Consider the following 16,880-nt stretch of genomic DNA (forward strand, 5'->3'; position numbering starts at 1 on the left):
AAATGTTTAACCAACCTGAGAAATCAGATTTTGAACATCCTGTTCTGCCTTGCTGACCTGCGTGTCGTCTTTGTCAGCTTCCTCCAGGGGAATGTTCTCATCGAACTCGGCAAGATCGGCAACAGCTTCCGCTTTTGCTGTCTTCGCAGCCTGAACATCAAGATCTTCTTCAACAGCTGCGAGAGCGCTTTCAAGAGCGCCCATTGCTGTTTTCTCTTCCGTATGCTGTCCAGAAAGAACACCTTGAAATGTTCCTGCTGTCACATCCTTATTCCAGGCTTTCTCTCGATCCCGATTTTGCTCGAGCACTTCAGCCATTCGCGTTGACGCATCGTTTTCCGTTTGATCAATGTTAAATAGATCTTGAATAGTAGACTGCAAGTAATCTTATCGTTAAATAATATACAAAAAATTAACTCAAATAATGCTCAAAAAACATTTCGTTTTCAGGTATTATATCGATCCAAATACTGTAGGATACTTTGTAAACCAAAACATTTTGTAACAAATATCATGTATTTTGTTGAGCTTGAAATATGAATAACATAATTAAAAATAATTTAAATTAATAAGCTAAATAAATTTCTTCAGTAATTTTATATTTCTTATAAGTGACAAAAAATTGTCTATAATAAATGCATCACAAGTAATATAATGGTATAAAGTTACTCAAATTCTCCTGATCACTTACGCTTTTGAAGTACGCCGTAGTAAAATTGCCGCCTTCAATAGCAAGATCTCCTAGCAATCGTTTCTGGTTCGCTTTCTTTAGAATATTCTCTTCAACAGTCTTTTCACTAACTAATCTGTAATATAATTATAATTACGCATAATCTTACAATCATTTGAGTACAATTCAAGTCTTTTCTTCACAAGTTTTAATAGATTATTTTTATTACGATTTATTATAATTTTTATATAATAATTTTTGATACAATAATATAATTACATATTTTTATATTAATAAAATATGAAAAGTTATTAAAAATGATTTCTTCTATTATATATTTATATCTTTATTTGCTCCACGTACCTATAGATATGTACGTCCCGCGTTTGTCCTATTCTGTGACATCTGTCTTGTGCCTGAGCATCCATCGTAGGATTCCAATCGCTATCATAGAATATTACAGTGTCCGCGCCTGTCAGATTCACGCCAACACCACCAGATCTTGTCGATAGGATAAAACAAAATATTCGCTTGTCTCCATTGAACCTCTCCATTAAAACCTGTACATCAAATCATCATCCTTACTAATATCCATTCACATTGTTTTTATTTAATCTTACAAGATATTTGCATATATAGAATTGCTTACATTTCTTGTCACACTTCTAAATTTAACCGTTATGTAAACTTTAGTAAAAAAATTGATATCCTCTCAATAATCGTATTAAAAATTCCAAACGTCAACAATTAAATACTGTTGTAATGAATTGCAATATTATAGTATCTTGTTAGTAAATCAAATTACCTGACGTTGATCCACTCTGGTAGTGCCATCCAGTCGCAGATAAATATGCCCGTGAAAATTCAAAAAGGCTTCTAATACGTCCAGCATTCTGGTCATTTGCGTGAATATAAGAACCCGGTGATTTTCGGATTTCAGTTTTCTCAATAGATGATCCAGCGACTGCAACTTGCCGCAGTCGTATTGAATCAGTCTGGGATCGGGAAACTGTGTAAGCATGAGGCTTGAAATTGGATGGAACAAGGACAATTTCGGCGACAGTTGCTGCTGTAAATCAGTCCATAGACGACGCGCATTCCATAGTTTATGCGGCGACGGATGAGATACGTGAAACCGAGGCACTGGTGCCCGGACAGCTGGCACGTAGATTACAAATCTGCATGTACATTAAAAAACAAACAAAAAAAAAACTTTAACTTTGAAATAGATAATTATCTAAACAAATTTCTTTTTCGCTTAATTTCAAAGAGTGTTATCATTTCAATAAAACTTTAAAATTTTAAACTGCTAGAATATTTAATATTGAAAATCAAGAAAAAAATTATTTTATATATATTGATTATATTTATAAATTAGATATTAACCTTTCGAAAACCTCTTTAAATTCTTCAACAATCTGTTCCGTGCTCTTGATAGCTTCTGCCAACGCTTCTGTGCGTGAAAAAAACTCTTTCCGAGTGTGAATATTCTCCTTAGATGTCGTACAATGTACCCAACCATTGTGCCAACGACAGGCTGTCGTAGGCTTGCCAATTCTCAAAGCCATAAAAAGATCTTCACCGTAAAGCGGGCACGCCGCACATCTTCGTTCGTTGACATTTGCTAAAAGATGCAATTTAGTTTGTCTCCTCTGTCTCCTTTCTTCTTCTAATTGCGGCTGTAAGATGATTAAAATCTCGGTTAATTAAATAAGAACAAAATAATTAAAATTTTAATGCAAAATTTATTAAACAAGATTAAAAGTTCATTTTTTGTCAAAGGTAAAAAAAAACAATTAAAATATCGAATCAGTTCAAGTAAAGCTTGATATAAATTTTTTTCGTGAATTAAATTATCAGATTTTCCAATTATCTCTGAAAAAGTTTAACTTATTGATATATCTGACATGTAACTACCAAATAAAATTCGGATTTGGGTTCCTCTTTGTTCTGTGCTTTCGCGACTTCCTTTTGAGCCTGTCTGGTAACTATACTACGTATCGATTGCGGTTGTTGCTGACTGACTATCTGTTGGCCATTGTTTCCGCTTGGTGATTGCGAGGCAGTTACATTCAAAGGAGGTACTCTCATGACGGGTCGACCGCTTGGCGTTGTCACTACTCCACTAACGACCTTGTTCACCGTTGTGGCACCCGATGTGGACAGACCCATCAGTGATTTAGATAACACCGTAAAACGTGGTGTGCTTGATGTCATGACTGGAAAAGAAACTATCAGTACAAAATGTGTTACTTCTTTTTTTTATCCATTTGTCAATGCCAACAAGCTTTTAAGTCTTATTTCCACAGTGTTAGAAATCGAGTTCTTGAATTAATTTCTAGCATCGTGAATGTAAAGTTTTACTAAGTTTACAAAGAAAAATAGTAAAAAATGTAAGCAAATTGCAAAAACAAACCTGTATTAGTGTTCTGTTGACTCGGCGTCAAAATGAAGTGTCTACCAGTAGAAGTTTGAACCAGTTGCGCAAAACCAGGCACTGCTATTCTTTGGACGGAATCGCCTTGTTTGACCGTGACGGTTTGCGTTGCCAGTCGTTGAATGCCATCTCTGATGTTAGCATTTCCCACTGTAATTCTTTGCGCGTTCGTCGACGCCGTGGTTGATGTTACGGTGGTACTTTGCGGATTGTGTCCCAATGTTGCCACAGGAATAGCTATTTTTTGAAAATTTACAATTTATAATTTTTATATAAATATATTTTTAGTATGTTTAAAATAATAAAGAAATGTTCTAAAACTCTTGAGTTTCAAATATTTTATATATTTTATGGTTAATTTTGCTATTACTTATACAAAAATAAAATTTTCTTAATTTTTGTCAAATACTCAAACTTTAAAAAATTGTAAACACAAAATACAGCACATAATAAATATAGCAAATATGTGCATCCAAATATATGCAATTTGCTTCAAGAAATTAATTTTTTTACAAATGTGTCCTTAGTTCTAGAATGCTTATAAACGGTAAGATTATAAACAAGCTGGCCCAAGGAGCAATTAATCTAGCATCACTGCAAAAGAAATTGTCTGGTGAGAAACTCACAGCGACAGTTACTGATCTATGATGCATAAATAAAATGATATAAAATTTAATAAACGATATGTTCGGCTGTATCATAATATTATAGATACAAATTTCGAGAATGTATTACAAGTTAAAAAATTAAGAAATCCATTTCAATGTAAAACGTTTTTTATTATCAAAGTTGTGCGCTTACCTTTTACACTACCTTGATGCGGCACTAGTTGCAGAGAATAACCTTGCAGTTGTTGACCACTCGCGACTCTCAATGTAACCCCTGAGACTAATAGTTATTGCTTTAACTTTAATCATATCAATTAAATCAGTCAATTAAAAAAAAGTAAAGTTACTCATTAAAAATTTGCTTAATACAATCGGATGCATTAATGGTATTTAAATTTGTATTCACAAAGATACAATCTAACAATTTTTTGTCAATATAAAGCAGTTAAATAAATTTAATAATGTAAATGTGAAGAGATACTTCCTTAACATTATAAAGAACTTTAATTCTATTTTATTAATCTAAATATAAATTTTAATGGATTCTTTTGCATCTTTAATTACAGCTAATAAAAATAGTTTTTAAACGTAAAATTATAAGCAAAAATTAAATTGCATCATACATAATATTAATAATCCTGTTAAAATCCTCCCCTCGTAGCCCGGGATAAGGTTTTCTCATGTTTCTTCACAATAAATTCCATGTATTCAATTGCGTTAATTCTTTCATGACTAAGTAAAAACACTTTTGTTTATAGTATTAGATATGTCTTTACATAATTCACAATTATGTAAAAAAACAAAGTTGTTTTCTTCTTATTTTATAGTCAATGCATTTATTAATTCTAACGATCTTAGCATGTATCTATGTAATAAATACACTATATTTCTTGCTTTTATAAAAATAATAATAGCATAATTATTGCTATTTAAACTTTTTAATATCTATATCTATTTTAATCACAGATCATTATTTCTCTATTAATAATGAATTGGTCATGAAAGTGTTAATGACTAACCCGATAAGATGATAGCCTGAACCTACCTTGTCCCGGACCACTCTGGCTGGTATTTAATGACTTTATCAAGGGAGACGTACCCACTCTTGGCGTGGGTAATACGCCAGCCAGATGTTTTATCCTGGTCTGCGCTTGTTGTTGTTGTTGCTGTTGTGGCTTCGCTTGATTCGATAATCTAACGTTAATCTTAATACGACCAGATGGACATCTCGGCGCTGGTTCCGGTTGACTATCTATTTCTTCTATAAGTTTTCTGGGCGTCCGCAGACGATTTATTCTATGCGCAACGAAAGCAGTGAGTGTCACCTCTAGATCTAACAGCAAAAGGTTCAAGCTAGACAGTTGGATGTGCTGTAAAGTCAAAACCACAATTCACAAAGATCAAATAAGTTGATCAATTTCAATATATAATCAATAAATCAAATAAAAGCACTTGAAAACAGAATCATTTTACCTTAAAAGGATCGTAATCGAGCGCGTTCCAGACTAACGAAGCGGTCACGAATTCGATTGCTTCCATTTGAAATGGCGAAACGGTCGGTCGCACTTCGAACAAGTTTGGATGATTACACACCTTCCGTAATTGCATTAATACGTTAATTACACTTAACAGATTCCCGCTGGCGAGCGTTTCCTTCGTTCTATATAAACAATATAAATCATAATTAAATACAAGTAATAAATATACTAATATTTCAACACAAAAGAAATAAAAAATCTAATAAAAACATTAAATTTTAAATAAAAGTAAATTTCCAAACAAAAAATTTTTTATTTATAACATTAAAAAATTACTTACTTGGCTCTCGACATAAAATCATCATACAAAAATCTTTGACGCTTTGATAAACGGCACATGACCACATGCTCATATTTCTTCGGTAATTGCTTTTCCACTTCAGTTTTCAATCGTCTTAAAAGAAATGGCCGCAACACCTACGAAGAATTATTTATTAAATATTAGATGTATTATATGTATAACAAACGAATCTATGTGTATATATTTTTATGTTAAATAAAATTTAAAAATTTCTTCGATAATGTTATAAATTAAAAATATAATTTAAAAAAAAAAGAGAAAAATGATGGGCAAAAAACTACGTACAAACCTTATGCAGACGACGGATTATATTCTCGTTGTATTCGCTGTTTCCTTCGATCATGCCTGTGACAGGATTGCTAAACCACTCTTTAAATTCGCGATGAGACTGAAAAACGTTAGGCATAAGAAAGTGCATAAGCGACCACAATTCCATTAAATTGTTTTGAAGGGGTGTGCCGGTAAGAAGTAATCTCCTGCAACAAATAAATCAATAAGATATAATATAATGATATAATGAAGATATAATTAAATTATTAAAGTGTAAAATTTCTTTAAAAATTTAGAAAATATTAATTTTTATGATTTAAGTTTCAAAGAGCAAGAAACTCTAAAAAATTAATGTTATATAACTTAATGTTTTTTAAATCGTATATATTATTGTCTCAAAGCGTAAATTGAAATACCACATTTAACGTAACTCCAACCATAGAATAATGCTGTAATAAATTAATTACCGCTGAGTTTGGAAATTTAAAAGCAACTGCCATCTCTGTGACTTAAAATTCTTGATATTCTGTGCCTCATCCAAAATAAGATATTTCCATTTTTTTCGTCTAAAACTTTGGTGATCTTGTATTACTAATTTATAAGACGTAATGCATATATGGAAAGCATTTGGTTTCGTCCACCCTACAAATATAAAAGAGAATGTTACATTTTAATATTATTGTACAATTATAATAGAATAATAAATATTAATTGTTTCTCCAGACAGGTATCGTATGTCAAACAATGATCAATCTTTGACATACGAGTTTTAATGGAGAATTTTTGCTATCTCGCTGTTTAACAATACAAACATCATCACTTTAAACTAATGCTTGTTGTCGGCAGCGAATAAGATTACAAATCAAGAAGATATATATATAAACAATTTTATATAAAATAAATATATCATATTTTGATACTTATCATCATTGCAATATACAGAAAAATTAGATAATAAAATTACAAAAAATAACAAACGTTTGTACGACCAAACTACTAACAATTGCCAGTTTAGTAATACCAAAGTTCTTTTTTTTTATTTATCACAAGATTAAATTTTGTATTGTTAATAAAACTACATGGTTACCTGTTCTCTTTTGTTTCCTCTCTTTTTGTGTGCCGTAGTATGTTAATATTTTAAATCCGGGACACCATTTTTTGCATTCCATTTCCCAATTAAGCATCACAGAAGTCGGCACAATTATAAGATGTGGCCCCCAATTTCCCTTTTCGCAGGCCAGATGCGCCAATAGCGCGATGGTTTGTATAGTTTTGCCTAGACCCATCTCGTCGGCCAGAATGCCATTTAATTTTCTATCATACATTGTAACAAGCCAGTCCAATCCTATGTGTTGATACTCTCGAAGAGAGTGTTTCAAAAGAAAAGGTATTTTAGTGACAACCTGAAAAGATATATAATATTAATAAATAAACTTTAAAAAAACAAACAATAAAAACAATTATTCTACAACAAACTTGGTTTTAATGGTTTTTCTTAGCAAAAATTAAAGTATTTCAATGTAATTGTTTATTATAATTTTTCTATTATTTTTATACAATGTCGTATTTTTGTTCTCACTTGTTTCCAATATTTAATAATTTTAAATATTTAATTCGTAAAATGTTCTCGTTAATGAAACCCATGAACACATCAATATTTAAAAAATTAATTAAAAAATATTAAAATGTAATATTATAATAATAAATATTCTGCATATAATGTATAAATTTTAACGTAGTTAACAATTTTGTAGTGATTATTTCCAAGAATGTGTGTTTATTCATAAGAAAATTATCACTGTTAATTTTCCTTTCGTAAATGATGATGAGTAAAAATGCTGTTTCACCACCTTGGATAGAAAGGATTATTTATCAAACATTTAAACTTTTTAATATATTTCAAAAAACAATAAAAAAATAAAAGAAAATTGCATTTGCAAATTTTCAGTAAAAAAGTAAGTTAAAAAATATCTACATGTTTGTGTGTGTGTAAAATATTTGATAAAACAGAAACATAAATGGAAGCAAACTTACACTAGTGGTGAGTAATGTATTTCCCTTAGGCTGGATGCTCTCAGCCAATGCAGCAACATTATCCATTTCATTATGAGCGTCCGAATGATCATCTTCTGCGACCTGTAACAAAAAATCAAAATTAAACATAAAAAATAATTACGTGTCATGTGACAAATTAAAGATACTTATATGTAGTGACAAAATAGAAAAAAATTAATCCAAGAATAAAATGTAACTTGAATACGTTCTGTAATATAAAAAAATTATTAATTTGTAATAATTAAATAAATGTTTACAACAAAATTCAATTGTTAATTTTTAGTGGGTCGCGCGCGCGCGTGTATTCGTGCCTGTGTGCGTATATGTACTATGTAACATATAAAATAAAAAGACTTACTCTATTGTCCGATTGTTTTTCTGCGGAGGGATCTTCGAGAAGAGATTGAAGTCCCACATCTGTTTCGGTATCACTTTGAGTTCGAGTCTCTTCCTCATCACTATCATGATCACTCTCTTCGCTTTCACTCTCGCTGCTAGTTATCTGATCTTCGATCTCCGCCACCGCTTCTTTGTCGCTGCTTTCCTTATCTGTACCTAAGAAGAAATAATATTCAATTAAATCAACTTGCTTTACCTTTTTAGTAAAAATATATAATTTTAGAAATTTTCTCAGACAAATGCCTCATTTCACAACACGGATATAGTTGAGATAAATGAAAACCAAATACCTCATACTGTCAGTTAATGGTAATAGTATCATCACTGTAATAATTTATGCAAATAATAGAACTTCTACGTAATAAAAATTATTTAATAATCAAGATAATTATCATATAAAATAATTGAAGTAAATTTGATTAATAAAAAAATAACTTATTTATAATTAAAAAATTATTGGCTTTATTAATTTTTTTATAAATCAAAACAACTCGAAGGTAATTAAGGGAGTTCCTCTGCTCAAGCCCGGCACAACAATGAGCACAGGAATTCAAGTAAAGAAAAATATTCAAATGACTATTTTGTTGCGTTCTTTTTTTTTTCTATATATGGTCTAAAGTTAATAATGATGAATATAAAAAAAAATCGGCTATAAAGTACCTTCAATACTGAAATAATTTTTTAAAAAATTAAGAATAAACATTTTTACTATTATACCACCCTTAGATAACTAAATACAACAATTTGAAATTCATGTTATATCACTAGCACACATTTACCACACTTACGTGCTGTATTACTTTGATTATTGTAAACTTTTTTTTATCTTATCAATTATTTCACTCAAACGAGCAAGTGCATAGTTTCAAAAATTTAACAGTACTTTTCTGGACAGTTAAGATGTATTATTGTAAAGTTTCACTAACATCTGTTCATTACTTCTATGTTTAATATGACAATAAAAACTGAAAAATTCTGAAAATTTATCGATTCCCATAAAAGGCCATGTTAATAAAATATTAAATATCTAAATAACTAGCTAGTTCAGCTTTCTGAAATTTTGACAGTCAATTTATATCACTAATTTGAACTTCTCTACAAAGTTTCATGAAAAACTGTTTATTTTGATTTAGCAGCGGAACTCCCTTAAATAGCTTACAGACAAAAAAAGTATAATCTGAATTTTATAGAGTATTTTATATATGTATAAATAAAATAATTTATTTTATTTCGAAAAACTTACCTTCAGTTTCCTCTACGTTCATCAACATGTCCGACATATTTGCATATTTGGCAGCAAGTTCATCGATAGACATTTCATTATCAGCCTAAACAAACACATTTTTATTTTAATTTGACGAAAATGATTTATGATAATTGTTATTTCTTGATATTAAAATATAGAACTATGTACCTTAAGTTCATCAAGCTCCCGTTTGTGATCGATTTCTCCCTCGAGTCTTTCTTCTTCCATAATAGTATCTTCTTCATCTGAAGATTCGCCAGACGCCGCAATGAAGTCTGTATCTGCATCAACTGCTTCCTCATTTTCCTATAACAAACGTCTTAATCTTATTTATCTTTTAATAGATTCAAACTTTTAAAAAAACAATTTAGTAACTTCTAAATTCAAAATTATCACTAAATTAAAAAATAATTTAAATATTTTTTAATATTAATTTACATGACATATTTAAATATTTCAATTTAAAAAAACATACATGTTCTTCATTCGTTGCAGTTTGCGGCGACAGACTTCTATTGCGATTTTCCAAATAATCTGGCGGCAAATCCTTTAGGAGATCTTCTAAGGGTATTTCCGATTCTCTTTTTAACAACTCTACTTCCTCTTTATGATTAGTCGCTTTCATTTCCTCTTCGGCCTTAGCTATAGTCTCCTCATCATCATCTGAACTCTGATTTGGCTGGAATTCCTCTGTAATAGTATTGTACAATAAAATTGAATTGTTCATACAACATCATAATAAATTCAAAATACAATGAAAACAATACATAAAACAATATCTAAAAATTTTGCTATTGTGTAAGCTATAAACACATGTATTTCTTATAAATTAAGAATGATATAATGTCGCATATTGTGCTACTATCAAGTATTGTAATAATATAATATTTAAGAATTTTATAAATTAAATTAAAATTAACATTTTATCATGCAATATTTTGTATCTTAGACAATGACGGCATTAAAATCCCTTTAATAATGCTATATTTTAATATTATTCATTAATGAGTTTTATTAATTATATGCATTAATCAATGCATATTTATTATCATAAATAAAATTAACTACATTTTATTATATAAGTTGAACGTATACCATCGGAATGGCATTTTCCCAGTGGAACTGGCGAAGAGATACGTGAACTATTTATGGAAGCTGGAATACTCTGCGGACCATCGGTCTTGTTAAGACCTTCCGTTAGCCACGTGGAGTATTTTTCCGTTTGCCCCACAATAAAATTTAAATGTTGATCCAATGCTTTTTTTCGCTTTTCTTCTAGCCTCGTGTGTTGCTTATACTCCACCAACTGTCAACAAATTGAAATTACAAAAATTATAATAAGATATTGATAGATACTGTTTCATAGTTTTGTATTTTTTCTTTTATATTATAACATTTTTGTCCATATTTATTTTGCGCATATATTTTATTCTCTTAAACTGTGTAAATGTTATGTATTAATGTCTATATTGCTAATAATTATTAATAAAAAATATTATATTTATATTCAAAAACCTTTGTGAGGTTTTATGTAATTGCTATATAAATGTAATTAAATATAAATGTCCTGCGCTAATCTTTGGTTGAATATAGAAGAAAACCAAACAACCATACACAATGCGCAGACTTTGCTGTTCCCACAACGAGCTCACGCTTTCGATAAAGATACATCGAGAAGGTCGGCTTAATTAGTGTGGGGTAGAATAAAATAGAATTAATGTAGCTTTTATAAAAAATAATACAATAAAATATTTTTATCGAATCAAATTGATAAAAATTCCATTGTTTTATCAGAGTTTCTAAATGTATATTTTAGCGTTTTGCTTACTTTCTCAACATTTGCCCAAAAAGTCTTGATTTCCTTAGCAACCAAGCTGGCGATCTTCTTCAGCCGAAGCTCTTGCGATTTCTCAGCTTTCTGCGCTTGAATTGCCTTTTCTTGAAAATACTTTTGCACCATTCTCGCGCATTTCTTAGCCGCTGCCTTCTTCCATTTACGTTCCTGGGCGAAGTCAGCGGCCAACCAGACCATTTCCTCCAGCAAATAATCCCAATGGGCTTTGGTTCGGGTCGGCTCTTGTACTTTGGGCAATCGCCGTTCTGACCATAATCCCTCACGTTGTAACTCTGCAATCCTTTGCATTACGTACGCCTCCTATATCCCAATAATCACAGGCATTAACATAAAATGTGAAATGCAAATACACGAGTATACAAATATATAAAACGTACACGAGTATACAAATATATACAACAAATATAGAAAACACGTATATTAAATAAAATGTATATACACATTATTAATCCACAATAATGTAATAATTTAAATTAAAATATTTTACATATATTTAATGAGAACAAAAAAAATTATTCAATTTAAAGAATAATTGACCGTTTATAACAAAAATTGTAAAAAAATATATTCAATAGATACGAGCTTACAAACATGTATTTACTGAGATACTGACGTAAATATTTCTGACTTTTACACCACAAAGAAATAATACTTAAAGAATTAATTACGGCAATTACCTGCTTAGCTTTTTCTACTATTTGTTCCTGATTGTTTGTGATATCACAGGAAGTAGTTATGGTAGTGGGTGTAGATAATTTAACGAGCTTAACGATAGGTTGGGGATTATTAAGTGAAACTGATGTTATAGATGTTCTCGGGGTGGCGACAGTGGTTATCGATGACTTTTCCACTACTGGACTGTTTGTAGTTGTAGTCGCTTTTGAGTCCACCGACGTTCCACCTGAAACAATAACATCGCTTTGAAAATGCTATAATAATAATTAATGTGAATTATAATGTGTAAGTTGGAATATAAATCGAAGAGCTGGATGCGATAGCAACACGTACTAATTAAAAATACTTTTGTATTGAATTAATACAAGTAAACACAAAATATTTTACACTTCACGTAAATAATGACGATTAAATGGGTAGACAACAAATAACGAATATCTCTGACAACATAATTCCACAGGACAAGCAAGAAAAGAGATGATACATATCTATATGGTCGACAACAAATAAAAGCAAGAAACGAAAACAGCTTCAAATATGATTAAATTAAATCGCTGCCATTTGTATCTGAGATGTACATATATGTGTATACATGATATAGCAAGAGACATATACTGTTCTTACTAAGCTTCAAACATGCGTTTGTGCTTAATAATGATTAGATCAATCACCAGAGTATCATTGTAGATCTATATATGACATGCTACATATTTGTCTGACTCGTTCTATAAAATTGACATATAAACAAACATAATATTATGGTATAAAAAAAATGAAATGTTATTCTGCATGAAATTTAATAACAGTTTTAACAACAGTTCTTTGGCGAGCGTCTCCTGATCATCGTTCCAACAATTCAAGTCAAGAAAGTATAACAAATATAATACAACATTTATAATACAGAAGTATATAACGCGAAAATAATAGTTTATGATGAGAGCTTTATAGAATCTATCTGTTGGGAAGCAAAATTAATATGGAGCGGCTAAAGACACGAAGAAATAAACGGCGCGATCTGCGGTAATCACCTATAATGAATGTGGGTGTTACGGTAGAAGCGGATGGAGGGTGAACGGTGACTGGCGAAGACTGGATTGCCGCTCGGAAGGCAAACACCATGCCATGGCGGCCTCCTTGAGGCCTACCTGGTACTTGTCCTAGATGCGCAAATGGTCATTTATACAAGCCGAATTTCAATTCGTTATGGCAGTTAAAGTTGAACACAAATATAAAGAAAAACTGTCCTTGGTTGCAAACAGTAAATGATAAAAAACTATTTTCCTAAATGATATGAAATCTTTCCTAATGTAAGGTTCTAAAGCTACATCTAATATTTTTTTCATTGTTTTTTCCTGCTGTTTGATTCCGTGATAAATATAATATAGTTGTTGATAAAATGATATGAGAATTTATACAAGATCATAATCATTAATACAAATACAGGCTGTGTTTCGAAATTCAATGCCAGTATTGAAAGTCTATAGTTCATGTTACATGTACTATACATTTTCAGTACTGGCAGTAAATTTGGGAATGCAGCCAGAATGATGAAGATCCAGAGTGAAAATTCAAGAATACGAGTCATTATTTACAAAAAATATTGAAATAAATTTGAAAATAATTGTTAAAGCTGTATTTATAAACAGCCATCATAGATTGCCTTAATTATTATAATTTTTGCAAAATTTTTATATATATCGTAAATATGATGTATTAAACACGAGTTGGGATACGCAAAAAAGAGTAACCTATTTCAATGTAGAATGAGAAAAAGATTACTATTTTCGCCTATGATGTCATAATCCAATAAGGCTGCAATAATATCCAGTTGATTTTCTGTTCTGAGAACTCGTATTCTAGGCTTTCCTCCATCTCATGTAAGTTTTCTTTCATGTGAGAATGAACCAGTAAGTAAAAAACAGAATACATAACATTCTTATCTTGTATTATTAAAGAAATATTCAAATAAAACAAATTCTTTCATCTTAGAATAAAAGAAGACGACTACATATTTGAGTTCAAATAAACGCTTGAAATTGAGAATATACTAAATAAACAATAAACAATAAACAACAAACACAAACTTTACAATTTGAGAAATATGTATGGATGCTGACAAGACATTTATCGGAGTTCAATTAAAAACATATATTAAGATAGACTGTTCATTAAATAAGGGAGGGTATCCTCCACAAAGAAAAAGAAGGAACAAATTAGTAGAGCAGCTTCTCACTTTAATCTACTATGTGTCAGAGATAAGTGCCCTACTAACTTGTTCCCTCTTCTTTTTTGTAGGACACTCCCACCTAGGGTTTCAGTCCTCACAAGTAATCTATCTTAATATGTTTATGGATTAGAAATTGAATAGATTAGCTCATAAAATGTAACATATGCTCGCATACAATTTTAACAATATGTAGTTTTTTCCGTTCATAATAATATTCATTTATATACATATAATAAGTACGTAAATGATATCAAGGTGTCTAAATACTTAACGAAATATATTATGATAAAAATATCGGCGCATAGTTGCTTATGAGCAATAGCGGAGCTGAAGAGCTCTTTTGTTACTGTAATCGGATTATAGTTACCTTGAGTAAGCTGGGCTAGAGCTGCAGCAGGTAGAGTGGTGGATACCGCAACTGGCGTACTACCTGCCCCAGCAATTTTAACTTCTGCTCTTTGACTCGGGATCTGGACTACAGTAGAACCACTGGACGTGACGGTTGTGACAGCGGTGGTAGCGGTGACAATAGCACTGGTAACGGTTGTAGTAGTGGTGATAGTAGTGGTGACAGCAGGCAGCTGCGAGAATTCAGGTATTGACGACAATGGCGTAGTCAGATCCTCGTTTTCGTCATCCGGATCGAGTCGATGCTGACGCAAAAAGTGTACAAATTGCGGCGTTGGAGATCGCTTTCGCCAAGTATAGTAATCCATTATGTTGCCACCGGCATGCAGGAAGAACAGCTCTGACGCGTTCTCAGTGTACTTCTCACGTACGCTACGCATCCGCCGCATCTTATGCTCCATTATCCGCCTGCGATAGCCGGTGGCGTCGAATGGAATAGATTTCTCCGTAGTTTCCGACAATTTCAGCCGTTTCCTCGCTGGTGGCGACGGTGACTGCACCTGCACCTGCGGCGACGATACCTGCGATGGCGATGACGACGACATTGGCGCCACGAATATGTTGCTTATGGAGGTGCGTACAAGTTTCGGCGACGTTGTCAGCATAACTTTCGGGGAATTTTGTGGCCGCGACACTGGTGACGAATGAGGCGATGTGCCAGCGATGCTGACATTTCCAACAGCATTGCGCGGTGGCGTGATGTTAACAAACCTTGTAACACCAACTTGTTGCGTTCCACTCGCGTTAGTCGTGGCATTGTTTGGTTGTATAACCTGTGAATAAAGATGTCAGTGCTACTCATAAATAAAAAAAATTTTATTACAGAATTATGCCAAGTAATAATTGCTGAGTGCAAAAAAATCAATAATTAAATAATCAGTAATATTTAGTAAGATTAATTGAGATTTAAATCCTCAGTAATTATTGACGAAAAACTTATTGGTTAATTAAATTAATGATAATCATGGTTACGGAACATTATATTAATAATGAACAAATAATAGTTACAATAGAGATTGAAGTGTTCACATCAATTGTGATTAGATTGATTATATTAATTATATTAATCAAGATATTTCAAATAATAAAACTAAACAAAAAAAATTTTGTATTTTATAAGAAAAATATTTTTTATTAAAAAAAAATGTAAAATGTGTATTCAGTTCATAAAACATAATGTGCTGTAAAAAACTTTGTCTATGCAAATATAGATACTCACCTGTAAACCAGGAATTTGAGTTGTAATAACAAACTGTTGCCCACTGGTAGTGGCAAGCACATTGAGGCCTTGAGGGGTGGTAAGAACCTGCTGCAGACTGACAGTCTGTTGAGCCGAACTTCCATTATTTCCGCCATTATTAGCTGCACCCCGATTAAGGGGTGGTAAAATAGGTGCACCTTGTTTATCACTCATTGCACATTACGCTGAAAATCCAAAACAATGCTGTATTATACAGTGACACATATGATGACATGTAAGTGATGCATAAAAATGCATTGCTTTACAAACTTGAAACAAATTGAATTTCTTTTTAATAACAAAAGATAAATTTATTCCAATGTAAAGTCATATTTTTCATATTTTATAATTCTTAAATGGTCAATTGTTAAAACTTAGGTTTAAACATAAAAAGCTTTTGCAAAGTTAGTTATCAATTTTTAATTCAATAAAATAAGAATAAAAAAACAAAAAAGATGTAAATAATTAAGAAAAACATGTAAAATATATTTAAAAATTAATTACATTATTTTAAAAGTACATGAAGTATTCTCAAACTCTATTTGAATATAAAATAAGAAATGACATGAAATAATATAATACAGTACTGAAGTTAATTCCCTAATTGAATAAATAAGTACAAGTTAAAAATTTGATTAATTTACTGGATTGACAAATTTATAATTTAATAAGTTGTATTCTTTCTTTAAATAATGTATAAAATGCACACTTCATTCAATTATAAAGAAAATTCTCTCTCCCTCTTAAAAAAAAATTGAAAAAAATTGTAATAATTTTTTTTAAATACTAAATTTAATACTAAAATATATTTTAAAGAAATATGCACATTAAGAGAAAAAAATCCCAAGGATATCTCTTAATGAACAAATGCACAATTTAATATCAACTTAATTCTTCTTTTTGGAAACATAAAACACCTGTAAAAACAGCCATGAAATTTAATTAAACTAC

The 16,880-nt window shown here is 31.0% G+C and overlaps 1 protein-coding gene across 11 annotated transcripts in view; it reads right to left on the reverse strand.

Moving 5' to 3' along the window:
- The window catches only part of LOC105832237 (helicase domino), a 32,870-nt gene that overhangs the window by 13,600 nt on the left and 2,390 nt on the right, over positions 1-16,880 (reverse strand). For 5 of the 11 annotated variants that reach the window (XM_012673016.3, XM_012673015.3, XM_012673009.3 and 2 more), the window contains exons 2-26: positions 15,909-16,114; positions 14,649-15,462; positions 13,083-13,211; positions 12,057-12,280; positions 11,353-11,679; positions 10,620-10,830; positions 10,000-10,214; positions 9,693-9,830; positions 9,522-9,606; positions 8,238-8,434; positions 7,859-7,960; positions 6,912-7,227; positions 6,292-6,466; positions 5,844-6,030; positions 5,534-5,670; positions 5,189-5,375; positions 4,761-5,085; positions 3,909-3,995; positions 3,087-3,344; positions 2,588-2,901; positions 2,057-2,349; positions 1,476-1,848; positions 1,034-1,230; positions 692-806; positions 16-375 (exon numbers count right to left, since the gene is read on the reverse strand). In XM_012673016.3, the coding sequence (XP_012528470.1) occupies positions 16-375; positions 692-806; positions 1,034-1,230; positions 1,476-1,848; positions 2,057-2,349; positions 2,588-2,901; positions 3,087-3,344; positions 3,909-3,995; positions 4,761-5,085; positions 5,189-5,375; positions 5,534-5,670; positions 5,844-6,030; positions 6,292-6,466; positions 6,912-7,227; positions 7,859-7,960; positions 8,238-8,434; positions 9,522-9,606; positions 9,693-9,830; positions 10,000-10,214; positions 10,620-10,830; positions 11,353-11,679; positions 12,057-12,280; positions 13,083-13,211; positions 14,649-15,462; positions 15,909-16,103 (5,961 nt within the window). In that variant the 5' untranslated portion in view covers positions 16,104-16,114. The remainder of the gene's footprint in view (positions 1-15; positions 376-691; positions 807-1,033; positions 1,231-1,475; positions 1,849-2,056; positions 2,350-2,587; positions 2,902-3,086; positions 3,345-3,908; positions 3,996-4,760; positions 5,086-5,188; positions 5,376-5,533; positions 5,671-5,843; positions 6,031-6,291; positions 6,467-6,911; positions 7,228-7,858; positions 7,961-8,237; positions 8,435-9,521; positions 9,607-9,692; positions 9,831-9,999; positions 10,215-10,619; positions 10,831-11,352; positions 11,680-12,056; positions 12,281-13,082; positions 13,212-14,648; positions 15,463-15,908; positions 16,115-16,880) is intronic. The other 6 variants (XM_012673011.3, XM_012673013.3, XM_012673012.3 and 3 more) reach the window with 6 other exon arrangements.

The sequence above is a fragment of the Monomorium pharaonis genome, chromosome 11, assembly GCF_013373865.1.
Source record: "Monomorium pharaonis isolate MP-MQ-018 chromosome 11, ASM1337386v2, whole genome shotgun sequence".
NCBI lineage: Eukaryota > Metazoa > Arthropoda > Insecta > Hymenoptera > Formicidae > Monomorium > Monomorium pharaonis.